The sequence below is a fragment of the Pagrus pagrus genome (assembly GCF_965226575.1).
Source record: "Pagrus pagrus genome assembly, chromosome: 18".
NCBI lineage: Eukaryota > Metazoa > Chordata > Actinopteri > Spariformes > Sparidae > Pagrus > Pagrus pagrus.
Window position 1 is genome coordinate 4,765,452 of NC_140202.1, and position 25,782 is coordinate 4,791,233.

At 41.7% G+C, this 25,782-nt stretch overlaps 1 protein-coding gene across 1 annotated transcript in view; it reads left to right on the forward strand.

Annotated features, from left to right (window-relative positions):
* Positions 1–20,923, forward strand: part of gabrr2a (gamma-aminobutyric acid type A receptor subunit rho2a) — a 41,708-nt gene extending 20,785 nt beyond the window's left edge. Inside the window, exons 4-9 of the mRNA XM_084381117.1 lie at positions 5,599–5,822; positions 10,132–10,214; positions 14,099–14,239; positions 15,531–15,683; positions 17,015–17,223; positions 20,074–20,923. Coding sequence (XP_084237243.1) covers positions 5,599–5,822; positions 10,132–10,214; positions 14,099–14,239; positions 15,531–15,683; positions 17,015–17,223; positions 20,074–20,409 — 1,146 coding nt within the window. The 3' untranslated portion in view covers positions 20,410–20,923. The remainder of the gene's footprint in view (positions 1–5,598; positions 5,823–10,131; positions 10,215–14,098; positions 14,240–15,530; positions 15,684–17,014; positions 17,224–20,073) is intronic.
* Positions 20,924–25,782: the final 4,859 nt, after the last annotated feature.

A 25,782-nucleotide genomic window follows, 5' to 3' on the forward strand; every position in this document is an offset into this window, starting at 1 on the left:
TGTACGGCTTACAGTCTATGAATTGTTTTTGAATAAAAGACCTTTACAGTGACACATACTGTACGTAACTTAGGTAATGTAAGTAATAATAATAATAATAACTGTGATGTAAGTTCATCAGTTAGGTAACTTCATGTTACCTCATTTACATACGTTAACTTACTTATATAACATACTCGAAGGACAAGCTGAGTTCATGAGCCATCCAAGCACCTCGACCACCCCGACTCAGATTGTTCTTGCCATTTATACGACTGCACTTGAGGCTCTTACCCTCCAGAGATAAGTACAGGAATGAATCTGGAAGTGTAGGTCCACTGACCCGGCTGCTGTATGTGATGGGTTGGAAGTGAGAGTAGTGTTGTAGTCAAGACCGCACCAACCGAGACCAAGACATTACCGAGACCAGAGAGTACCGAGACCGAGACAAGACCAAGACTTTAAGAGGTCGAGACCGAGACAAGACCGAGTAAAAATGTCCTTGATTCCAAGACAAGACCAAGAACCTCAAAAAATGGTCTTGAGGGAGTTCCGGTAACCGCGTGGACCTGATGGCTGCCTGAGTTTTGAGCTCTCCGGCAGCATCCCATTTTTGTCAAATATTTAAATCATTTCACGCCAAACAAGCACCGTTTTTTTGGTGAATGCACCGATGGTCGGTTAAAATGCTGATTCAAAAGGAAAGACGGCTAAAACCCTGAAAGACGAAGATATTAAATCCATTGCTGAAGTCGTCAGAGCTTTGCTGCACGAGGAGCTGGAAGCTAGCATGCAGCATGTGGTTAATAGGCTAGATTCTGTGCAGACAGAGCTAACTTCACTGACCACAAGGATTGTTACGGCTGAAGGCGAGCTTACTACTCTGAAAAAGGACACTGAGAAAGTCTCTGTCGTGATCTCCAACACGCAAGAGAAGCTGCAGGGTTACGAATGGAAGTTTGCGGACTTGGAGGACCGTAGTAGTAGATGCAACATTCGGGTCTACAGCATGCCGGAGAACACAGAGCAGGATGCCCCAGTGCAGTTCCTGGAAAGGATGATCCCGGTGTGGTTCCCCGCACTAAAGCACCTGCCTTCAGTTCTCTGTGCAGCAGTCTATCCTACGGGAAGCGGGGAAACATGCACCCTCAGTCGGCAATCGAGTGCTCCGGTTTGCTGCTGACTTCAGCGATTAAACAGCTAAACGCTGCAGATCATTATCACGGGCAATGGCTATTGCAAGAGAAAGGGGCACCGAGGCTTTCCTACTTTACCCTGCCACTCTCAAGATAAGATCTGGACAGTCCACTCATCTTTTTTCCTCACCGGCCGACGCGGAGCAGTTTCTGGACTGGGACCGCCCCAGTGATGCTACTGAAGACGAGCCGGTGGTTGAGCACTCTCCGGCAGTTTTGCCCTTACTGGACGACTGACCCCAAGAGTGGCGACGGTTAACAAGTTTGAGCTTGTAATGTGTTTGCGGCTCTCAGGTTGGCATTCTGGGGCTGGAGGTTGGCAGCCGGTGCAGTTAAGTTTTTGCCTTACTCGTGCACTACAGGCGATTATGTTTTAATTTTATCTGATGTCGTTGTCACTTTACAATCATCCAGCGTAGTGTTATGTTTGGTACATGCGGTGCAGTTCATGTTAAATGACGACGATTTTTACAGCGTGAATATTATTTTCATATAGATTCATGTTTACCGTAAAGCTGGATAACACAACAATCTTTTTTTTTTCTCTTCGTGTGTGGCTCTGCAGTATCTGGCACTGACTTGTGGATTTGTGTTGATTGTGTGCTTATTTGGTTGAACATTTGGGATGGAGGTTTTTCTCCTGGTTGCGGACTATTTTGTTCTTCCTTTGGGAAGATACATACATACATACATTCACTGTTTACATCAATTTATGACTAATTAAAACACACTGGTTTGGAACACAGGCGGCCTTAACGCTCCACATAAACGCACTAGTGTCCTTGGTTTATTGAGGAGAAAAAAGGTGGATATAGCACTACTGAGTGAAACTCACCTTCTGAAGGCTGATGTTAGGAGACTGGCCGACAAATTCTATCATGTCATAGCATCCTCCTCTGCTAGTACCAAGGTACGAGGTGTGGCCATAGTGGCTAAACGTAGTCTAAATATTAAAGTTCTGGACATATGGGCAGACTCATCGGGGAGGATAACTATTGCCAAAATTCAATGTCCTAAGAGGAAAATGGCCTTGATGTCAGTTTTAAGCGCCTAACCAGTTTGGTGCAGATTTCTATAGTGTGCTCGCTGACATTAGGCTACAGCTTGCAGACTACATGTTTATAGTAGGGTCAGACTTTAATGCAGTATGGGATCCAGGCATAGACAGATCAGGTGCTTCAGAAACACCGGAACAGAGACAGGCCTCAGCTGCTCTGCAGTCTTGGGCTCGCAATACTGGTCTTGTTGATATGTGGCACATGGTAAACCCCTCTCTGAGAGATTTTTCCTCCTTTTTTCAAGACATAAGGCCTTCTCTAGAAATGACTACTTGTTTGCCTCCCCGATCTTTTTGATGATGTGTCCATCTTAGCCCATAGCTTTATCCGACCATAAAGCCATCTTTCTGTCTGCTTCATTTAAAAAGCTCTCCTCTCGTGCTTCCAGGTGGCGATTTAACACAACATTACTGAAAAATGATGACTTCTGCTTGCAATTTAGGGAGAAACTCGCAGAGTTTTTAGAGTTTAATGTGGGTTCAGTGGAAGACCCCAGAATATTGTGGGATTCAGTTAAGGGTTTCATCAGGAGCCACACTCACTATTTGCATATTTTCCATCAATTTACGTAAAGTGTACCTCTCAAAACTTGGAAAATTGGAAGATTTATTTGCCAACCTGAATGCTTCACTTCAGTCTAATTACAATTAACAATTGGACTTGCAGGTGAAAGTAGTTCAAAAAGAAATTAATTCCATGTGTAACCCTTCCTCGTCTGAACCTCATTTACTTAGAGTGTTTGAAGAATTTGGTGACCTTTCAGGATTTAGGATTAATTGGCCCAAATCTGCATTTTTACCTCTTAATGAGACCGCCAAATTGACTCATCTTCCAGCAGGCATAATCATGGTCGAACATTTCACATATCTCGGGGTAGAAATATTCCCCACTTTAAACCGGACTGTGATGCATAATTACACATACTGTACAGTACAACAAGGTTCTGCAGGACCTTAATAGATGCACGCCTGCCCAACTCTCTACAAACTCGTGTTTCGATCATTAAAATGAATATATTTCCGAGAGTTAATTTTGTTAGTTCAGTGCTCTCTTTACCTCCTCGTAATGGGTATTGGAAGAAACTCGATTCAATTGTGTCTAAATTTCTTTGGAACAATAAGCGGCCAAGACTTAAAATGTCTACTATTCAATGGAGGAGGCTGGATGGGGGGCTGGCGGTACCACATTTTAAATTATACTTTTGGTCTTTTTCTTTGAGACCTTTGATTAACTGGTTTAACCCAAAGGATGTGGTCTGATGGCGTGTGCTAGAGGAACAGCTGGTCTCCCCTTGGAGACTTCAGGATGTTGTATTCACAAACATTTCTATCAAACAATGTCAGCTGAGGTTTGGTCCTCTTATCTCACAATTCAGATTTGGCGTAACTCCCAGAAATCTTGTGGTATTCTTTGTCCGTGGCATTTTGAGTCCCCGATATTTAATAACAGCCAAATTCTCATAGGACAGAGGCCCATTACTTTTTCTCAGTGGGAGAAAAAAGGCATTCACACCTTAGAGGATGTTTATAATGATACTGGTCTTCGCTCATTTCAGGATCTGAAAGAATGTTATGACCTGCCAGGCTCATCTTTCTTTTTTTATCTTCAGCTTAGGGCAGCACTCAAGGCCTATGGAGTCCCGTGGGGTCAGCCACTGAAACAACACCCTTTTTACAAACTTATTACGAGCAGAGGAACCTCCAGGGACTTTGTCTCTACTTTTTATACTTTTCTACTGAAGTCCTCTGACAAGGACCTGCTCTTAGACAAACAGTGGAGAAGTGATGTTCCAGGACTTAGACCTGATTTTGATTGGGACACGGTCTGGTCTGACATTTTGTTGACTTCACGTAATCCAAATCACCAACAAATCCACCTGAATTATGCTCATAGAACTTACCTGACCCCACGAAGACTGCACTTAATGGGTCTAGTGGCTGACTCCCGGTGCACCCTGTGTTCCCTCGTGGCTCCTGGTACATTTCTTCACATGTTCCTGCAATGCCCACCTGTCGCTAGTTTTTGGCAAATATATTTTCTTTGACAATTCCGGTGTCAATAACTACTTTACTCCTGAATGATTTATCTCAGTTTTCAGGGGTTATTTTATGTGGGTTTTATTTTTTTTACTATTGTGGTTTCTCTTAGTTCTCATCTTCTCATCCTTATGTCTGTCATCATGTTTTGGATTTGTTATTAAAAGGCACTGCCTTTTTCAAAGTTTGGAAAATAAAATAAAAATTTGATCACAAAAAAAATGGTGTTGAGACCGATCTCGAGTACTACAGCACTAAGTGACAGCGAGCTGGGTTTATTGTTACTAAAGGTAATTATTGAAGAGATTCAACAAGAGAGGAAGGTGAAGGTCAGAATCCAACATCATGCTAGTTTCTGACAGAATGCACGTCAGATGAATGTTGAATGGGTTTTGTGCGTGTGTGTGCTGATGGTCAAGACCAACAGAAACAAACTGAGGTCCAAGTTAGTGTAAAATAATGTGTTCAATAATCATATCTAAATGCAGACATTCATCTTAACAGTCAACTGAGCTGGATGATGTAACGGTGAAGACATTTTAATGAATTCAGTTTTCTACCTCAAGGTGACTTCCACCTCATGCAACCAACATCAGCAGTAAATGGTTCTCCGATGGCTTTGAGCCTGCAGATGTGCAGAGCTGTGAAACTCTGAATAGCTTCAGTCTAAATCTAATTAAATCTTGACTGTTGAGGACCAGCAGCAGCGAACAGCAGCCACGTTTTCTCATCTTTTTGATGGTCTTCACAGACACCAGATGTCCCCGCTGTCTCAGCTCCTGTCAGTCATGTTCCTGGCTGTGAGTGCAGCCTCACTGTCTCACAGTAGCTAAAAACATACATTTGGTTTCTCAGCTTGTTTCATAGCTTATTAGCTTTGGACTGGTTCTTAGTGGACATGTGTTCAGTGTTGACAGATGGTCCTTAGATTATACATCATGGTAGATTCTCCATAACACTTACACAAACATTTATGCTGTCGCTCAGACTTTTCTTGTACCACTGTGAAATTACATTATAGCAGAGCACAGATAAACATTTCAGAGGTTTTATCACAAAAGTAAAGCAGGAAGTAAAAGCAGCAGATACACCTGCAGATACACCTGCAGATATAACTGGTTTCTTGTATGTGGTCCCATTGATGATGATGATGATGATGAGGTCTTCAACAGAAGATGAGACTTTATTGATCCCTGAGGGAAAGGTTTTTTTTCTTTCATAGCATGTTCGGTCCGTCAAGTCACTGGTCTTCGTCCAACATGGCTCTGTGTTGTGTGGTAGTGGATCTCCAGTACACTGTCTCATACACTCGTTCTTTGACTCCACCAGGACTTCACCATGACTCTGTACCTGAGGCACTACTGGAAGGATGAGCGCCTGTCGTTCACCAGCAGCACCAACAAGAGCATGACGTTCGATGGTCGGCTGGTGAAGAAGATCTGGGTCCCTGATGTCTTCTTTGTGCACTCTAAGAGGTCCTTCATCCACGACACCACCACAGACAACATCATGCTGCGTGTCTTCCCTGATGGACATGTCCTCTACAGCTTGAGGTCTGTAGCATTTAACCATCTGACTTCTTCTCATACTTCAGGCTGGTTTTCAGTGGTGTTTACATACACCATACGTTCATAGCCTGATTTATTTAACACAAAGTGAATGGATTTTTATGTCTGTTGACAATATTATCAGATAGCAGCATCCAAAGTTCCCTCTGTACAAATCTGTGAGCAGGAGGCACAGGTGTCATATTAAACATCAGTGATCACAGTAAGCCCGTCCACTGGGCCGGTACCAAATCCAAATTCTTCTTCTTTGTGTTAAAACTTCAGTTGAGATTCAAATGAAACTTCCTCTGTTATCTCAAACCATTATTCATACAGTATCTGTCAGTTTACCCTCAGACAAACCAGTCCAACAGAAACTAATCTCAGTGTTTGACTAAATCATTTTATCTCCACAGAGGTATGACTTTGTTTCAAACTCAAAGAGGCGTCAGAGCCAGTGGTGAATAACTTATAATAAATGCTGTTAAAGGGTCAATCCGCCAATCTTACTTGTGTGTTCACAGGTAATGTTTTACTGTACATGTGAAACTATGTTTAATATTCAATATGTCTAAAACACAGTTTGTGTGTTGCAGTGTGATAATCTGTGATGGATTTGAGACATGAGGCTAAAACTAAACCTATCTACTGTAAACCACAGTGATTCAGACCACATGTGCCATGATGGCAGTTTATATCATATCAGTAAGCCAGGAGTTTTATTTTGAAGCCTTTTTATCTCTAGTGTTGAATAATGAGGTGGGTCAGTCTGCCTGAGAGAGCTGCTAACCCCAGAAGAATTCAATTAACCTGAGCTTGAGTTCACGTGTCTCTGTTCAAATGCCACATCAGAGACTTTCTGAAAAATGTGAGTCTTATATATTTTATATATAGATCACCGCTCGTTGAAACATGCTGTTCAGAATGCTCTTCTGTATTGCTGCTTGCAGCTTTGAAAAACGCTCAATCAAACCAAATTACATCAATTCCCCTGTGCTTTCTCTGGTACTGAGCAACACACCTGCATCCCCTAGCAGTACTTGAGTGTGCACATCATTTGGGTTCAGGTGTTCTGGTAGTGTGAGGGCTGCACAGATCCAGTTAGACCTCCTGAACTGCTCACACACTCAACAGGGCCGCCCAAATGATATCAAACAGGTCCGTTCCTTTAAAGGACTTCCTTCAGAGTGTCATAAATGTTCCTGTGCATGTAAAAGATCCTGAAAGTCCACACCACCAGGAGCTCCTCTCTCCCACAGAAAGCACCACACACACACACAGGCAGACAGACAGGCAGGCAGGCAGGCAGACAGACAGGCAGGCAGGCAGGCAGGCAGGCAGGCAGGCAAACAGACAGTCAGGCAGGCAGGCAGGCAGACAGACAGACAGAGAGACAGGCAGGCAGGCAGGCAGGCAGGCAGGCAGACAGACAGAGAGACAGGCAGACAGACAGACAGGCAGGCAGGCAGACAGACAGGCAGGCAGACAGACAGACAGACAGACAGACAGGCAGGCAGGCAGACAGGCAGGCAGGCAGACAGACAGACAGACAGACAGACAGGCAGGCAGGCAGACAGGCAGGCAGGCAGACAGACAGACAGACAGACAGACAGACAGACAGGCAGGCAGACAGGCAGGCAGGCAGGCAGGCAGGCAGACAGAGAGACAGACAGAGAGACAGGCAGGCAGGCAGGCAGACAGACAGACAAACAGACAGACAGACAGGCAGGCAGACAGACAGGCAGACAGACAGACAGGCAGGCAGGCAGACAGGCAGGCAGGCAGATGTTACAGTACATCCTGTTGACTCACTGACCTGTTAGCTCAGTAATCATCACGTTGCTCAGTAATGATACAGTTTAGACTGACAGAATGGATAATAGCTCCAAAAACATGCTGCTGAATTTTAATTGACACAATGTTTAAACGAATCCATTTATTCTGCTGGCTTTCTGGCAGTGTCATCATCTCCCCTTGAGATCCTCCTCCTCCTCCTTCTCATAGATCCCCCCCCCTCCTGCTCCTGTTTCTGGATATCATTAATCTCTAAACTGCTAATTTTCCTGATCCAAGTGAGCCTACAGGTTGGTATGTAGTGAGCGGAGGTGCTCATTAAAGTGCTGTTAGACTGAGATATGACTCATGCAATCTAAAAGATATTCATGAATGTTCATGCCAGAGATATGGAGATGTGCAGATGTAGAGCTGAACTACAAACAGAAGTTCAAACACTGCCAGAAGACTTCACTATTCTCCTTAATGTGTCCCCTGCTGCACTGTGCAAACGTCAAGATCTTCTGACAAGATGACGAATAAGAAAGTCATTAAAGTAGAATCTGAGCCAAGCAAGTGTTCGAGTGAACAAGTAAACACAGTGATGTCTTGCTGCAGACTGAACAGGAGCACAAGTATTAACCGCTGTAATGAAAGTCATCAGGCCTCAGTGATGGCCAGCAGGCTTCATGTGTATCTTGTGTTTAGTTTACTGTCGCACTGACTGAACAGTTGAATAAATAAAGGGAGACTTTTGAAACCAGAGCTGGATTAAGATGCCAGGAAGCCCCAGGACAAGAATCAGATGCAGATCCTCCATTAATCCTCATTCAGTAATCCTTCCACTGTGTGCTGGCATGCTTTATTTAAACAGGACCACACCAACACAACACTGGAATAATGGTAGGGTGAGTAATAACTTATATATAATAATAATCATAATAATAATAATAATAATAATAATCACAATAACAATAACAATAAAAATAATAATAATAATTATAATAATGATAATGATGATGATAATATTAATAATAATAATAATAATAATAATAATAATAATAATAATGATAAGTGTCGGCTGGAGCTGAAGTTGTTCAGCAGTGAGCTCATCAGACCTCTGTGGACGTCCTCACCTCTGCTCCAGGCCACATTAGCTGCTACTAGCATAACACACCTGAATCTCAGAGAAAACTGTTGGTGTTTGAGTTGCATTGTGGGTAATGTAGGTGCCAGATTTTGTAGAATATGTCGGATAAAATACAGACAATGCTCCTGATTCTGCTGCACTGATTCTAATCCTCTTTTCTGTCCATCATCAGTGTGACAGTATCACAGGAGCACAGTGCTGAGTCTGTCTTTGACACCAACAGTCGCTCAGACGACAGCGTGTTGTGAAATGTGTCATTGGTATTAATGAACCTGCAGAGAAATTTAGCAGACTCTGCATTTCCCCTCAGCTCTGCAGAGATGTTTAGCCTCTTTCAGCTTGTTGTTTTGGTTTGACGGCCCAACAGTAACCACAGCTTGGTTGTTTTGCTTCAGTCTCACTGCTCACACTGACCTGGTTTCCAGCAGCAGCAGCAGAAAGCTGTCTGCAGGGAAAAGGCTCTGAAAAACCTGCTGTACACGACCAGACCAGCGGCTGAACACACTGTTCTGATTCTGACACATAGAAGATGTCTCTACATGTTCACGTTTAATGATAATAATAATAATAATAGCTTGACTTTATACAGCAGCTGTCACGTGACCTGATGACGCTTCACACAGTAGAATAAACACACAAACAGACAGATGACCTTTTCCCGCTAAAAGACAAAATAAGTGACCTCCTCATCTGTTCTGACATTGTCCTCCAGTGATACAATGTGTTGGTGAGCCACTGAATGACCGGTAAAAAATAAGATAATCATCTCTATAAGCACAATGTTGCTGCTCTCAGTCTGTAACAACAGTCTGAGGTATACACTGTTTGTGTCAGACTATTTCACTGAGATGAAAAATGATGAAAAACTTTTAGGTATTTTTCTTCAGAATGTTATTCCCAATATATCATTTGTTGTCCTGGTCCATACTGGCAGGCCTTTATTACAGATTCTGACAGATGACAGATGATGGAAGAGATGAACAACAACAACATGCAACAAAAGTCTCAGACTCAGAGTGGAAACTTTCAACTGTAGCCAGTTGGACCGTGACACTACAGCTTAGGTCCGGTTAAAGGTTATAATATGTGACTTTACTGAGTGAAACAATGTGAGCAGATCACATTGAGACCTGTGCTGCTCAAATCTGAACCAGGATTCTGTCTCTGCATGGCCGTTTCTCTCCTCAGATGTTTTCAGGATGTATGTTACTGTACTCAGCTATAATGTGAGGGTTTGGACTCCCTAACGACCTGGTACCGGGGCGGCACTTTACCTCCTGCGTCACACAGAGTGTGGTGTGCCTGACAATATTTCCAGTTAGATTGAGAGTAATATTAATAAAGAATAAATGCAGTAACATGACTGTCTGCTGTTGTTTCTGTGCTGGACAGAGTGACGGTGACAGCAGCCTGTAACATGGACTTCAGCCGGTTTCCTCTGGATTCTCAGACCTGCTCACTGGAGCTGGAGAGCTGTGAGTACATGCTTCTTGTATTGCTGTAACGATGGTCAAGTGGTCATGTTCCTGGTCAAAATGAGGCAATGTGTTCACTGCTGACATGGTGAAGAAGACACCGCTACACGTCAAATATTTCTCTAATGTGAGGCAGTGCAGGTCAAGCATTCACATTTTTTTTAATGTATTTCTATGTTTTTCCCTCAGAAATCAGGACCTGATGTTATTTTGTATTCAGAGATTGTTTCAGTTCTTAGAGGAACTAGAATTATTTATATCAAAATAATGAGAGTGATTTATTATTGAATTCAAACAGCAGAGAAGAAAAAGTTGCAGTCGTAAACTGAGAACACCAGAGACAGGAACAAGGCCTCATTATGACGTCATCGAGACATCATTATGACAGGCTTGTTATCAGGGAGCTGTCACACAGGCTGACCTGACGGTCTGCTATACTGTTAGAAAGTTGGCAATACGTCTCTCTTACGTGGGTTATTAGAGGTGACGAGACACATGCTGACACCTACATTGTGATTCATATTAAATGAGACATATAATAACCATATCCCTATGGAGGGTGTGCCCACATCATACCTGCTGAGAGGTGAGAAATAAATGGTTTATTAATCATCCTAATTCAGTAGAAACCCACTCTGAAACGAGTATTTCTGAGCAGTCTTCTCTTTATTACATCTGTAAACATCTGTAAACAAGTTTGTTCTGAAGACGCTGGTTGTCTCAGAGGACGAGGAGGAGGCATCCACCTTTTGTTGGCCCGTTGGCTCCAGGTGCAGACTCCTGGGCTGAGGTCCAGACGGGTGGTGTTCAGAGGTGAAGAGCCGTAGAGAGTTTCATCCCGTGTTTAAGGAACCTTGGGAATGGAAAGTGACGTGTGATGTCATCAGATGTGACGTGTTACTCCTCCCCTTCTTTACCATTTAGAAATTATCATCTAGAAAACTTTCACACTGACTGAATCATCAACAAAGTCAGTTATAGGGTCGAGGTTTACAGATTTAAAAGTGTGGCTCTCTCAGTTTGTGAATGATGCCGACCAACTGTAAATGACCAGCATGTTGAAACATATGAAGAGATGCAATGAGAATTCAGAAGATGCTCACTTCTGTATGAACCCTGGGCCATGTGTGAACATGTGTGAACATGTGTGAACATGTGTGAACGTGTGTGATGGCAGTAATAAAAGCCATTCTGTCATTGATCCTTTGCTGACGTGTGTGTGAGGAGTCAGTTTAATGACTGTCAGAATGAAGAAGTTCCCTCAGCTCACTTCAACAACTTTTTAATTGTCAGAGTATCTCTGATTAATGAGTAACTACGCATTGCTACGTTTTACCAGTTACTATGTTCTAGTTACCACATTATTAGTTTGTCACAACTTGGCTCAGGTTTCTGTAGTTCAGGCTATCAGTCTCATCTGTAGAGTAACACTGTGCTCATCAAAGTATTCACAGAGATCAGAGAAAGTCTAGACATCAATGAAAAGAAATCAGAGGAGTTGGGAAACATGACAGTCAGACAGGCTGTCGAGCATTCACGGAAGAAAAAATGAAGATAACCCATAATGGTCCAAATTGTTAAAATCTAGAGTTATCCATGAATCTCTTTTTGATTTGACTTTAAATCACCCACTCACTGATGGTAGCAAGCTGCTTTTTATCGAGGCTTCAGCGTGTAGGCAGGTTGACAGGAGGAGCAGCGGACTGAACTGTCAGCCTTGTAATTAGTGGACAACTTGCTCCACCTCCTGAACCACAGCCGCCCCTCATACACTGTTGTGTTTAATCAAATTAACACAAGACTGTTGAACCAGGCAGACGTAGGTTTTGTTAGTAAGACAGCATAGGAGCAGCGGCTGGTCTGGGAGCCCCAGCAGTGTGTGGTCAGTGTGTGTGCTGGATTCATGCACACAGGGCAGGTGCGTGCAGGTTTGCTCTGTCACCACTCTCATCAGTCAGTAATGTCACTGCTGACATCGTCCCTCCTGTAATGAGTTGCTGCTGGCCCACATGGCCTGTAGTGTTTCCCTCACCAACTGTGAGGCCATCAGAGGGAAAGAAGGCAGGGCATACCTGAAGAGAGGCCGACAGAGAGGCGCTGCAGTTTCTGCCTTTTGAAAGTCTTTATTTTTGAGACATCAAAGATTCTGAGGAAAGATCCAGCACACCCCAGGGTCCGGTTCACCAAGCGTCCCCGCACATTTAACATTAAACACACACCCTCTGATGTTTCAGGCTCAACAGTGAAGTGTGTGTGAGCAGCTTCATAACATCAACAGTTAGCTGCAAAGACATCTGGGGATTTAAGGTTGCTACTGGGCACACTTCAAAAATGACAGCTTGTAAAGATAAAAGCTGTTCACAGCCTCTTCCGGCTCACAGTGGGGCTTTATAGGTTTCTCAAGCAGAAGAAGGTGGCAGCAGGAAGTTTCTCAGCATCAGTGTCTGTGTTAATCACATCTGTGGTCATACAGTATATCTCCTTGCTGTTACTTCATTAAGCCTCTCTGACAGCCTCACTTTATTACATTCCCCCTCATGTGCAACAATGGACATACTGTATGAATTTCCTCTGTGTTGTCATGGGAAACACATCTGCATCATCATGACTGAATCTTGGTAAACTACCACATCAACCTGCCACTGGATCATTTAAAGTCCAGAGCCAGATGTCTGTGTGTCTGTCTGGTATCAGTCTGACAGCTAATCAATCACATGCAGAGAAAAAGACTGTGACAAAAGTTCATGGTGGAGTTAAACACGTGGATACTTCAGTGAGCCTCAGACTTCTCATTTATAGAATATATATGTATGTCTGAAAACAAGCAGACCTTTGTTGCAGATGTCATTGAGTTGTGTTCTCACATTATCACAGATGTTTCCAACAATGTTCAAACCAGACGAATCCACGTGTTCACTGAAGGTAACGGTGCGTCTCATTAGATCACTGCTGCGTCGGCGACAGGGAGGAAGACGAGATTGAACTTAATGAGAATAAAACTTCCCCTCGTCTGTGAGCAGTCACATGTGGGTTCATTCACATTACTGGCACCAGTGTTCGTCACCACAAACAGCTTTCCTGTGAATTAAAATGTGTCTGTGTGTTTGAATCCAGGTCAATCGCTACATTCAGCCCTCAGCAGAGACTCTGCTTCTCTCTCCTCTCTAACGTTACACTCATGAAGTCAAGCACATCCCCTCCAGCTTCATTTAGAAAACAGATGCGGGGCACAGAATACAGTCTCATTCTCATATAAGGCAGAGCAAGCAAGCAAATACCAAACAGAGGAAGCCTCCATATATCACACGCAAACAGAAAACACTCCCTCCTTCCCTTCTGCTCACAGCAGTATGAGATAATAAAGATTGTGATGGGAAGTGATGAAAACAAACTATGGAGAGTAAACCTGTGTTCCCATCAACATTAGCTGTACATTGCCTTTAGCTGTAATTAGCGAAGCAGACCTTAAATGTGTGAATAATAAAATGTGTCCTGGTGTCTGTTCGCCGTGACGATGGCATTATATCACCAGGTCTCACTGTAAGTGTTCTGACACTGTAGCAAACACTGCCATGTTATTCTGCTGCTAGTTTCATGCTGCAGACTGTTGACTCGTGCCTCGGGCTGCTGCTCGCTTGGTGGCCATCAAAAGCTGTTCTCTGATGAATAAATAACAAGTGTGGAAACATGTGAGCAGAGTGCAGTGAGAAAAGAATGTACTTCTGCTTATCCAGGTCAGTTTCATGAACATTTCAATGTACATTTCCCAAAGCTGAAGTCTGCAGCCAGGATTATTATTATTATATAAGTATGATGTTAAATAGTGATTCACCAAAGATGTAAAGTTGAGTCCACGCTTACATCTGATTGGCTGTTTTTTTCAGATGCCTACACAGATGAAGACCTGATGCTGTACTGGAAGAGCGGAGATGAGTCCCTGAGCACTGACGATCGCATCTCCTTATCACAGTTCCTCATCCAGAAGTTCCACACCACGTCTCGCCTGGCCTTCTACAGCAGCACAGGTACACACACACACACACACACACACACATGCAGGATTAAGGCAACAGGAGCCCAGATGTGTTTGCATTAGCATTCTTTGCTGGACTTTGTTCTGTTCTTTTACATAATCCTGATATGAATGATAATGTTTCATGTCTGCTGTCATGAGGCCTGTGAGTGTAGACCTGAACACTACTGGAGACTACTTTGACCTTTTCTCTTGCTACATTGTACTTTCAGGAGAAATGTTATATTTATAGTTATGTAATATTTGAACTCCCCTGCTGTCGAGGCTCTAAAGAGGAAATCCACACAAGATTTGAGTTCCTTATTGTATGCAAGCATTTAACAAATGATTCAGTCGGCTGTGGTGTTCCTGGTGTTACACACTGGTCGGACATACACCAGTTACATTACTTGGTCACCGCCCGACTGTCACCCTTCAGTCACAAGCTGTGATACAAGTGATGGTGTAAACAACAAAAGATTGTTTGCTTTGTTCCAATAATTATAAAAGTACAAGTTGTAAGAATGTACGTTATGTTTAAAACATTTGAATTATTAATACAATACAGTAATACTTCACAGTCTCATATGAGGTCCAGTATGTAGGATTTAAGGGGGTCTATAGGCAGAAATGTAATATAGTGTTCATAATAATGTACTGATTGGTGTGTAACCACCTGACACTAAGTATAGTTTTGTTTTCATAATTTTAGAATGTGGCTTTATATCTACAGAGGATCATCCTCCACAGCCCACTGTGTTTCTACACAGACATCATTAGATTTTAGATCAGTAGAGAGGTCCTGTTAGCTGAGGTCTAAAGAGAGAGGACAGGTAACAGAAGACGTGATAACAGACCTTAAAGAAGGTTTCTATTCCATTCTGTTGAGGTTTTCATGGAAGGACGCCATTAATAAAGATGTAAGGTGTCAATTAATAATAATATTTATTGTAATTCTTATTATTATCATCAAAACAAACCCAGCAACATTCATGTACGTGTCTGTATGTGCACTTCTGTGGACATATGAGAGTAAACTATGATTGGTCGTCAGACAAAAATATTTTTAATGTGTATAAAGGACTAACAAGAATAAATAATTAATATGGAATAAGTACAGAATCATGTTACTTTGTATACTTTGATATTAGAGGTAGGGTATATTTTGGTTTATATGTGTTTGTCATCATTACATTGATGTGTCTGTAAATACTGTTAACCTTCATGTGCATGTTGACTGTGTGTGAGCAGATGAATCTTTCAGTGTTCACTCTGTCTGAGTGGATCTCTTGCTGTGTTTGCAGGCTGGTACAATCGTCTCTACATCAACTTCACGTTGCGACGCCACATCTTCTTCTTCCTGCTGCAAACATACTTTCCTGCCACACTCATGGTGATGCTGTCATGGGTGTCGTTCTGGATCGACCGTCGGGCTGTGCCGGCCAGAGTTTCCCTGGGTAAAAAAACTGTCCTTTGAAGAGATTGTGCATGCCTGAGGAAAAACTGTGTGTGAAATGATGAAAGCTGGCTGTGACATGGCTCCACCAACTGGGAACACACACATGCTTGTGTGAACACACAAACCTCCCACGCTCCACTCTGGGTTTTCTTTTGAATTATTTTCTGTATCGGGGCTGTTGCTGTGCTTGTCATACAGGCGTCACCGAGATCCTTTTATGGCTCATCTCATCGCTCTTATTAACTGCAGCTGTTAGGGTGTTAAAAGATTTTAATATCTCAACTGCAATTTGTTCTTCTTTGTTTCTCCTCTCTGTTGTGCACCAAAATTACACACACACACACACACATATATATATATATATATATATATATATATATGATGCATATACTTCAGGGTGTGTAATCTGACTGCAGCATGTACTGACTCCATCATTTTAAATACTGTAGGTTGGTTCGTGGTCCTACACTTCAAACTATGACGCTCTACTTATTGCTCCACTTTTAAAATAAAGCTTGTCAGGTTGAGGCATCAGAACTACTTTAGGGAAAAGATCATGGTTTGGGTTTGAACAAGAACTTTACTTACGTAACTTGCGAAACACATTCCTCAGGAGACACAGTTGTCTAGTGTTCACTCGACTGCAGTTTCTAAGTGCCTAGAAAATATACATTTAAAGACACGTTCCATGACAGATGGACAGCTCCACCTGGTGATGAAAGTTATGTAACAGGATTGAAAGCTCCAGAAAAACTACTAAATGGACCTTGAGATTGATACAGCAGCTTCTCTCCTCGGGCTGTGACACTCCTCACTTCATCCTCCACCATGAAAAATAGTTTGGATTTTATGAGTTATCCAACCCAGATGAGTTGGACTCTGACCTGCTGACAGGCATTAAGAATTATAATAATTGTATAGAAAGAGCTGATCTTCTCACTGATGGTGCTGTTTGCTTCTGTAGGTCATATAGAGGCATCACTAGTAAATTAAGACTGTTTCATCACCAGGTCACTTTCTTGTAGTATGTTTCAGTAAAAGCTGAGTATTTCACCACCTTTCACCTCTGACACCTTCTCACCTGTGAATCTTCAGCACCATGCTGACTGCGAGCTTCACAGGGTTGTGTAGCATTGCAGCACTATTGGACCACATTGCATCATATTGTATAAATGGTCATATTATTGCTTTCAATAGCTATCTTTCACTCGCAGTCCACCTCCTGACCCAGCCGTCTGTAGTGTGTTTACACTGTGAAAGTAAGAAAAGACCAACTCAGAATCAAGCACATCATCACTCTGCTTTTTGCTGTCTATCAATTGTTTTCAGGCATCACCACAGTGCTGACCATGTCTACCATCATCACTGGAGTGAACGCATCCATGCCCAGGGTGTCCTACATCAAGGCGGTAGACATTTACCTCTGGGTCAGCTTCGTCTTTGTCTTCTTATCCGTGTTGGAGTATGCGGCTGTCAACTACCTGTCCACTGTCCAGGACCGCCGAGAGCGCAAGATGAGAGAGAGGGCGCGATCTCAGGTTTGTTTCTGCTGCATGCTGTTTGGTGCTGTGAGAAAGACCCCAGACTGCCATGAAATATTAATGTAAGAGGCATTACTCTCTGTGCTCATGAGCCGGACCGGTCCCCCAGAGAACCAGACTCCAAAGCTCTGGCACTCTTGCTGACTTTCTGCAATTTCTCTTACGGGAGCATCTGTCAGGCTGTCAGGAAACAGAGGAGAAACAAGAGCAGCAGTGAAAAGACAGCAAAAGCAATGAGTTGCTGTATTATTAACAGTATGGTATTAACAGTAAACTGCATGGGTTGGGAAAGTTCAAGTTCCTGTTTGAAACAGAAGTAGAATAACTTGATCTTCTCACTTCATTCACTGCTTCAATCCCTCAAATCAAACAAGCAAGACGGGAAGGCAAAAGAAAAGCTAGCACAAAGATCAACCTTTTATGGCTTTACACGACTATTACAATACAATAAAATGTAGCAGCAGTTATGATAGCATGTTATAACTGAGCACACCTCCACAGAGCTTCTGTAAAGACAGCACAAGGTGAAAAGTCAACATTCATCCATATTGAGTGGAGTGGTCCTGTGATGACATCACATCACATTATCATTTTACAAACTTCTGTTATTCAGATTTATTATATGAAACAAATTGTAACTGAACGTTAGAGAGAAGGATTTCTGAGAGTTGGTGGAGACCAAAACAGAGCTAAAAGAGAGAATAATGGACCTGCAGTTGTCGTGTCTCGATTTCGTATTCTTTGTTTGTCCAAAAAGGTGTTTCAGAGTTTCAAAAAGTCACCAATAAAAAGGAAATAATCTCCAGGAGTCCTCCAAAGCTGAGTGCAGTAATGTTTAATTGTCGACAATTAAAACATGAGATCTCACAGACAAAAGTTTATCAGATAAGACCCAAATCCTCAATGCAAAATATACTCCTTATATTCCCTAAGATGGGGGTTGGGCACCATGGTTTATCCAATCCTTGCTCTTTCTTTTGTTTATGTATCAACTTTTGCTGACTCTGGTATTTTCCTGCACGAGGCTAAACATGTGCCCACCCATGCCAACATTTAGTCGAGACAACCTCCACACCGGTCATACGCTTTAAAGCCCTTTTGCAGCTGCTTTCCTGGAAATCATGTAACCAAATATACCACACTTTTATTATTATTTTTTGCATGTCTTATCTACTGTGTTGCCACTTCGTGGCCTTGCCTCCACTGTGCTGCGGCTGTGAGACGTTTTTTCTAACTCTAAGTCTCCTCCATGATATGTTCTACTGCCCTACTGACTGCATCTCTTTTAAAAATAATAATAAAAGTGTGGTATATTTGGTTACATGATTTCACTCTTACATTTGTGGTTATATTTCACTCCAAGTTAACACAATTCAGTAGTTTAATCATCAATTCAATCAATAGGTGCATGTTCAATCAACTAGTGCAGAGCAATACATGTTTTAACCATTCATTTGTGATTCATTAACATTTGGATTAGATTCTTTAATATATTATATACTATATACTATTTACTTATGGTTATATGGTTATATTACACTACACAGTCATTCTCTGACTTCTTCAAATATAATGTCTAAGTGTCAAAGTTGTGTGAGTCCAGTTCTACACATGATAAGAGGCCCGGCCCATCAGTGGATCATTGTCACTGACCCACCACGTGATGTCCTGTACTTCAGACTCTCTGAACACTCTGACATGAGTTCATCATTCATTTGACCTGATCAAACAAATCCAAAACATCATGGTAAGACATTATCAGTTACTAGTGAGCAGCAGAATTCACTTTCAGTGGACTGTGATTCTGTTTTCATTAAAGATCATCAGAAAACGCACACATAGCTGAGTAAAACTAACCAGAGTGATAATAATAATAATAATAGCACAGTGACCCCCCTTTCCTGAGCAGGTTAGAGTGGGTCTATTAACACATATTAATTCAAGGGAAATAATTAATTGTAATTTAAGTAAAGCATTAGTAAAATCTGAATACATTCAGTGACCAAACTGTAAAACATACAGAAACAACAACACACAAACTAGAGTGTGGCAACAACACATTACACAAAGACAAAGAGGTTCTGGTGTTGGACCAGGTGTGAATGGAGCCATGAATGTGAGGATGGTTTAAAACTGAGAGTACTGAGAGTAACTGGTAAGAAAGCAGGAAATCTAAGTTTGAACTTGGTCTGTCTTTTCCTAGTCTACACTGACTGAGCCTTTAAACCATCAACCATCTTTTTCAACCTTTGGAAAGTTGTTATACCTGATGAGGCTGCCGGGGGTCAAGAGGGGGGGAACAGGAAAGGATCTAGAACTGATGTGATGAATCAACCTCATATCACACAGTGACTGAATAAAGAGAGAATTAATTAAAAGCTTTTGACGAGTCAAAGAAAACTGCAGTGCAGCACTTCCTTTGGTCCAGACATGAAACAGTATAATCTACAACTAATGTAAGAGCAGGGCTGGTCGCAGGTCTGACAGGTCAGACTGGTGATATACTCTGAGTTAGTTATTCACTAGTGATGTCAGGATGTTCAGCCGACAGGGAGCTGGATGATTACCGACGTCCCTGTTGTCTCCTACACTGTATAAAGACTCACATGAGCAGACTTCCAGATACAGGGAGTTACCTACAGTAACTGGTTGGTCCAACAGACCAACAGTTAACTTTCATAATCAGGGCCCAGGATCAGCTGGACAGCAGGTATTAGCATGGGTTACAAAGTCAGCCATCTACTCAGGACACTGATGTGTTTCCTGATAATCTCCTTAATGGTGTATTTAATTTAAAAATCCAAATGTAATAATGATTAGATTGTATGTTGTGTTTTTCCCTGTCAGTCCCTGCCCTGCACCTGCGGCATCTCCCAGACACGAACCATGACCATGCTAGACGGCACCTACAGTGAGGCCGACACCAACAGCCTGGCCGGCTACACTGAGGAGCCCATGGTGCCAGAAGAGGAGCAGGAAGAGCTGCACGAGGTGTCAGAGAAACCTGAACACATGGTGGTCCATCTGTCAGTGAGCAGCGAGTCCACCACCACCAAGAAGAAGAAGAGCCTGCGTACCCTCAACATCATCCAGAACACGCACGCGATTGACAAATACTCCCGGATGATTTTCCCGGGTTCCTACATCTTCTTCAACCTTATCTACTGGTCCGTGTACTGCTGAAGACACTGAGTCAGAACCAGAGAGATCAACACGCAGACAGTCTGACTGCTGCTCCATACAGGACACTTCTGAGGCCTGTTGTTCTGTACAGTATGTCAGCTGACCATGGACCATCAGGTTTAAGGCCTTGGACAGCATTAAGACGTTGGGATTGGTCAGAACAATCCTTTTTGGATTTCTTTGGTCATGCAGCAATTTGAATGTTCATCAACTCTCTAAACTAAAACAAAGACAATAATCATGTGATGGTGTTTCTCTCAGTCAGCTATCAGCTTCTGTGTTCTCATTACTGCTGTTTCTGAGACAAACAGACGTTTGTTGGGAACATAAGTACACTTTTGTATCACACTCAGAGCATTTATGGATCGGGACAAGCTGTGCTCTGCTGGTGTTCATGCTGACGGAGCGATGTATTTATATTCATTTGTAATGATCATCGGGCTGAAGCGTGATTCTAAAGTTTTCAGGCCTATTATCTATCAGTCATGACTTCATAACAGTGACAACAACTTTATAATACTAACAAACTTTGACCGTATTTTAAAGCCTGTTGTTTAAAAAAAATTTAATATAACTTAATGTTGAGAAATGAACGTGACCAAGAGTGTACAGCCATGTTAGAACTTTTTATTTAGTGGTGCACTGAGCTAAATGCTAATTCCAGCATGCTAACATGCTCATGTTAACATGCTGGTGTTGGGCAGGTGTTGTGAAGAGGTTACAACTGATTCTTTGGAGAACATGAATGTCTGAACCAAAGTCCACAGCAACTCATTCAGTAGCTGAATTGAAATCTCAATCCTCTGTTGGCACCAGATGAGAAGACAGGGGATCAACCAAGTCATTACAGGTCATCCTCTGGAGACCTTGAATGTCTGCACAAACTTTCATGGTAAACTATTCCCCAGTTGTCAAGACAAAAACTTTCAGCTTCATGATGGTGCTAGAGGCAGATCATGCTGAGGATCATGAAAGTCAGTAGGATTCATCCTCTGGGGAAGGTAAATGAAAATCTGTCTAATACTTGCCAAGATATGTGCGTCTGTACCAAAGTAAGTGTCCCTGAACCATCCCTGCAGCCTCACTGTTAGCATGGATACAAACTGTGTGCTCGTGATAACTTGAGTGTGTCTTTATCTGAACACAACAGGCAGCTCTGTGCCTGGTGTGTCAGAGGGGATTTCATCACTGACTCTTTTCTCTCACACTTAACATGAGTCTGGTTTACATCCAAATGTGGCACAAATTTCCAGAAATTCGGCAAAGACAAAGCAAATCATTGTATTTTTCTGTAAAAGAATTAGGAGTTGGGTGCATCAACATAAACAGCCAAGTTCTGTTGAAGCACTGCCGTAGAAAAAGGCTGAGCGAGACGAAAATGAAAGAAAATTAAGAGAGAGCTGGTCAGACCATGAACAACATGGAGAAACGGCATCTGTGTTTGTTTCATGTATTATTTGGAGAGATTATTCTCCTCGTCACTCCACAGATCTGATGTTTCTCCTGCTGATATTCTTCATCTCTTTACTGCAGCAGAAGCTCCAGCGGACGTTTAAGTCTCATGATTCATGCATCTCATCATTTATTTCTGTTTCTGTTGCATTTTGTTTTTACTGACAACTTTTCCACCAAAACAGGTTGTTTTTGCAGCATTTGGATTTACAGTATATTTCAGCATTTCCACTTCAGATGAAGTTGTTGTTGATGGGAGCATGCACTCCAGAAGTGAAAACAGCAAAATGACGATCCTGTATATAACATAAAACAATTAACTTGAGGATTAAATCCAGCCCTGATAATGAAGGAAATGGTTTGAAGTAGGAGATCTATCTTCAGAACCACAACGCCGCTTGATCTCTTGAGGAAATTAAGTAATGATCTCGAGATAACGGGCCTAAAAAATAAGAGCAGCCATGACCAATCTACACTGCTGTAGTGTTGATGTGACACGCTGGTGTGTTGAGACTACAATGAGTTCTTGAGAAATTGGCCCATAATATTAATAATAAGGTGCTTCACATAGATTGAATGAAATAAATACAAAATGACAGTGATATAATTTATGAGAAGAAGAAATACAATAATAAACAATACACAAAAAAATGAAACCCAATCAGATAAACAGTCTTGGTTTCCAACAGAAATATATCTTTACATGATGTGTGTGAGTGTTACAGCTGACTGTAGTCATACTTAATAAAAACTGTAATATCTCAGAGGTTTGTTGGCCAGTGGATCATCTGGAGCTAAATGAATAGTGACTTCAGACCTTCCCCATCATTCAGTTTGATTCCAGAGGGATTGATTTCTCTTGTCTTTGTAATAAAAGTATGGAGCCAATCTGAGACACTGGAATCAGTTTATTTTTTTCCATGTTGCTCTCACCAGGCAGAACCTCTGTAGAGATGAACATGCCTGCTGGCTGATATGTTTCTTGCATTTCTCATAGTGTGCAAAACATGCTTTCACACTTCAACTTGTTTATTATTCACTTTGATCATACGTTGTTACTCTCACGTACAGAAACCTCCACATAACTGCCACAGCTACTTCAAAAGCTTCTGACTGTATTCTGGATAATTGACTTTGTGAACATGACGACGTGATGAACAGTGACTGAAACGATGTGACTCAAGTCTTTTCTATCAGTAGTTTGTTGTGTTTGATCTCAAAGTGAATCAAAGTGGTAACACAGCTCCACACTATGGTTCTTCTTCTGTGAATTCATACCAGCGTGTGCATTCAGAAGTGAAGATGCTTGGTAGTGAGCAGGTGTCACTGCCCTCCTGATGCTCGTGTTATAGCTTACATTGCAAATTCACATTTTCTTCATCATTACTAGTGAAAAGCTGGAACACGTGACTGGGCTCTTACTGTTGGAAACATAATAGCAAAGACAGAAAACTGATTATTTTGTAACTACCCCCTTGAGGGGCTGATAGCATTGTGTTGGCTACGACTAAAGGAAAATGCCAAGGCAAACTCACCATTGTTCTAAGAATAGTAATAGATACTCATGTATGTACTATCATGGACAAGAGTTCAAAACAGAAAATATCCACTATTCATTCATCCATCCATCCATCCATCCATCCAGCGACATCATATCATCCATCACCTGTGAGGGTCTGACGTGGAGGACAACAGGCTCATCCTGTCCATGCGTATCAACCAGCAGAAGGATCAGTTAGGTCACAGCATTTAACTGATGCCGTTAACGTGCATTCAGGATTTGTTGTGTATTAAAAGATTTATTCTCAGCCGTACTGAATAAACAACTAACCATAATCAATGACTGAATAAACAGTCAGTTCATTCATTTATTCCCTTTGGCGATGCACTGCCACCGATAATCAGATCCCTTCCAGCAGCCTCAAACGATCTGAAAACAAAGTCGATCAGCATTAAGGTCCAAACAGATAACAGCTACAGTACCGACCTCTTCCAGTGTCGTAGGTGTCATGTTTTCTGAAACGCCATGTTTTTTTAAATGTTGTGTTTTCTTTAATGTTGTTGTGTCAAGAATATTGTATGTTTCATTTATTTCTATTCATCAATCAATCAGCTACTTACCCTCTGCAGGGTAAAGAAGACCCAACAGGCCCGTGGAGGACTCAGGGCCACTGAAGGTCAAAAACATCAGTTCAATCCAGGAAAGTAACTAAAGGACAGGCGCTACAAATTGTCAGATTATTCCTGTAAATTGTAAGGTAGCATACATTTTCTGGAGTGATGTGCACAGTTCTTTCTGACCCCCTAAAAATATATACATGCTGTATATATTTAATGTATTCATTTATTAGAGTGACATTTGAAACATACTGATCATGCTAAAGAAGATATTGTAACAATGTCAAGTCTTTAGAAGCTTTTTTTTAAAAATCCATTGATTTTGTATATTAGTGTAGCCATTTATGGATCAACTCAACTGTAAAATGTTTGCTTTTCACAGTGAGGCTTTATTAATATGTACTGTATAAAATGCACAGTAAAAAAATGTATAGAACTGTTCTGGAAGCAGACATGAAGAAACGTGAAGCTGAGATGTTGTTGAAGTGTTTTGTGGGCTGATCACTGTAACACTGAGGGTTGTTACTGACATTAAAGAATGTTTCATGTATTTATCAGGGCATATTCAGTGTGGTTATGATGAGCTAAGTATGCATTTGATTTAGAAACATTTAAAACTCATTTTTTGGTCCACGGGGTACCAAACTCAAACAACATTTATTATGGCAGCAGGGATTCCTCTGAGGGCAATGATGCTATACATCACAAGTCAGAGGTTGATGGTTCTGAGTCAGTATAGACAACATGGAAGCCTGCAGCAAACAGATGTATCTGAACTTCACAAACACCTACAGCAGCTGCTGTAACACTTTAACACAGAGAGGTGAGGAGTGGGCTCAGTCTACATGCTCCCAAAGACTGGGTGGTTCTCTGTGATTGGTGCCCTTTAAGTCCCCCAGACTAACTTCAAGGTTTTTCAAATTAAGTAATCTCACAAAATGCTTTTTAATCCCCTTAATTAATTCATGTGTGTTTACAATGTACTGCAAAAGAAATTAAAATATTAATTGTATTTCTTAGAAAAATGGGTCGTGTTTCTTTATAATACAAGCCTTTTCAAATGTCCCCATTGACCATCATCACTTTTGCATTGATTATTACAGAAATAAAAATCTAAAATAACACCAAATAGTTGGTGTTTCTACAGTCCTGTGTCTGCCTATTTTAACTTGAAATATAGTTTTTTTTTTGTAAAAGCAAATATTGCAGTATTTACACGTCCCCCAGTTTGTGTTCAACCCCATAACATGACCAGGGGGGTATTCCAGAAAGGAGGTTCAACAAACTCTGAGTCTATCCATGAACTCCGAGTTGACTTACCCTGTGAAGTGAAACTCTGAGTTTTCAGTTCCAGAACAGCTGATCTGAGTCAGGTAAGTCGACTCTGAGTATGTTAACTCTGAGTTGAGCTCGTGCCTGACGACTAGTAAAAAGCCATCATCAATGGAGCTCCGATACTGTGATTCACCATGGCAACAGGGGAGAAAACAGGAAGCAGACATTTTCTGGGAAAAAAAAAAAAAAAAAACAACACGGCTGCGGCCGTAAAATCACTGACAGAGTTTTAGATGCGGTCGTCTTTTCATTTGGAATTTAACATCAGTTTCTTTCATATTAGCCTTTGGGGAAGTGGTTGAATGTTGTTCAGTGTTTTATTTTAGGCTATTTTATTTCATTTAAATCGGCTGAAAATGAAATAGCCTAGGCCTACCTATAAAAACAGTCTCACGGTGGCTCCTCCTCCTTCTTGCTGCTGAAGGTGATTGATTAACCTGCGAAGTGATTAAAAAAACAAAAAAACAA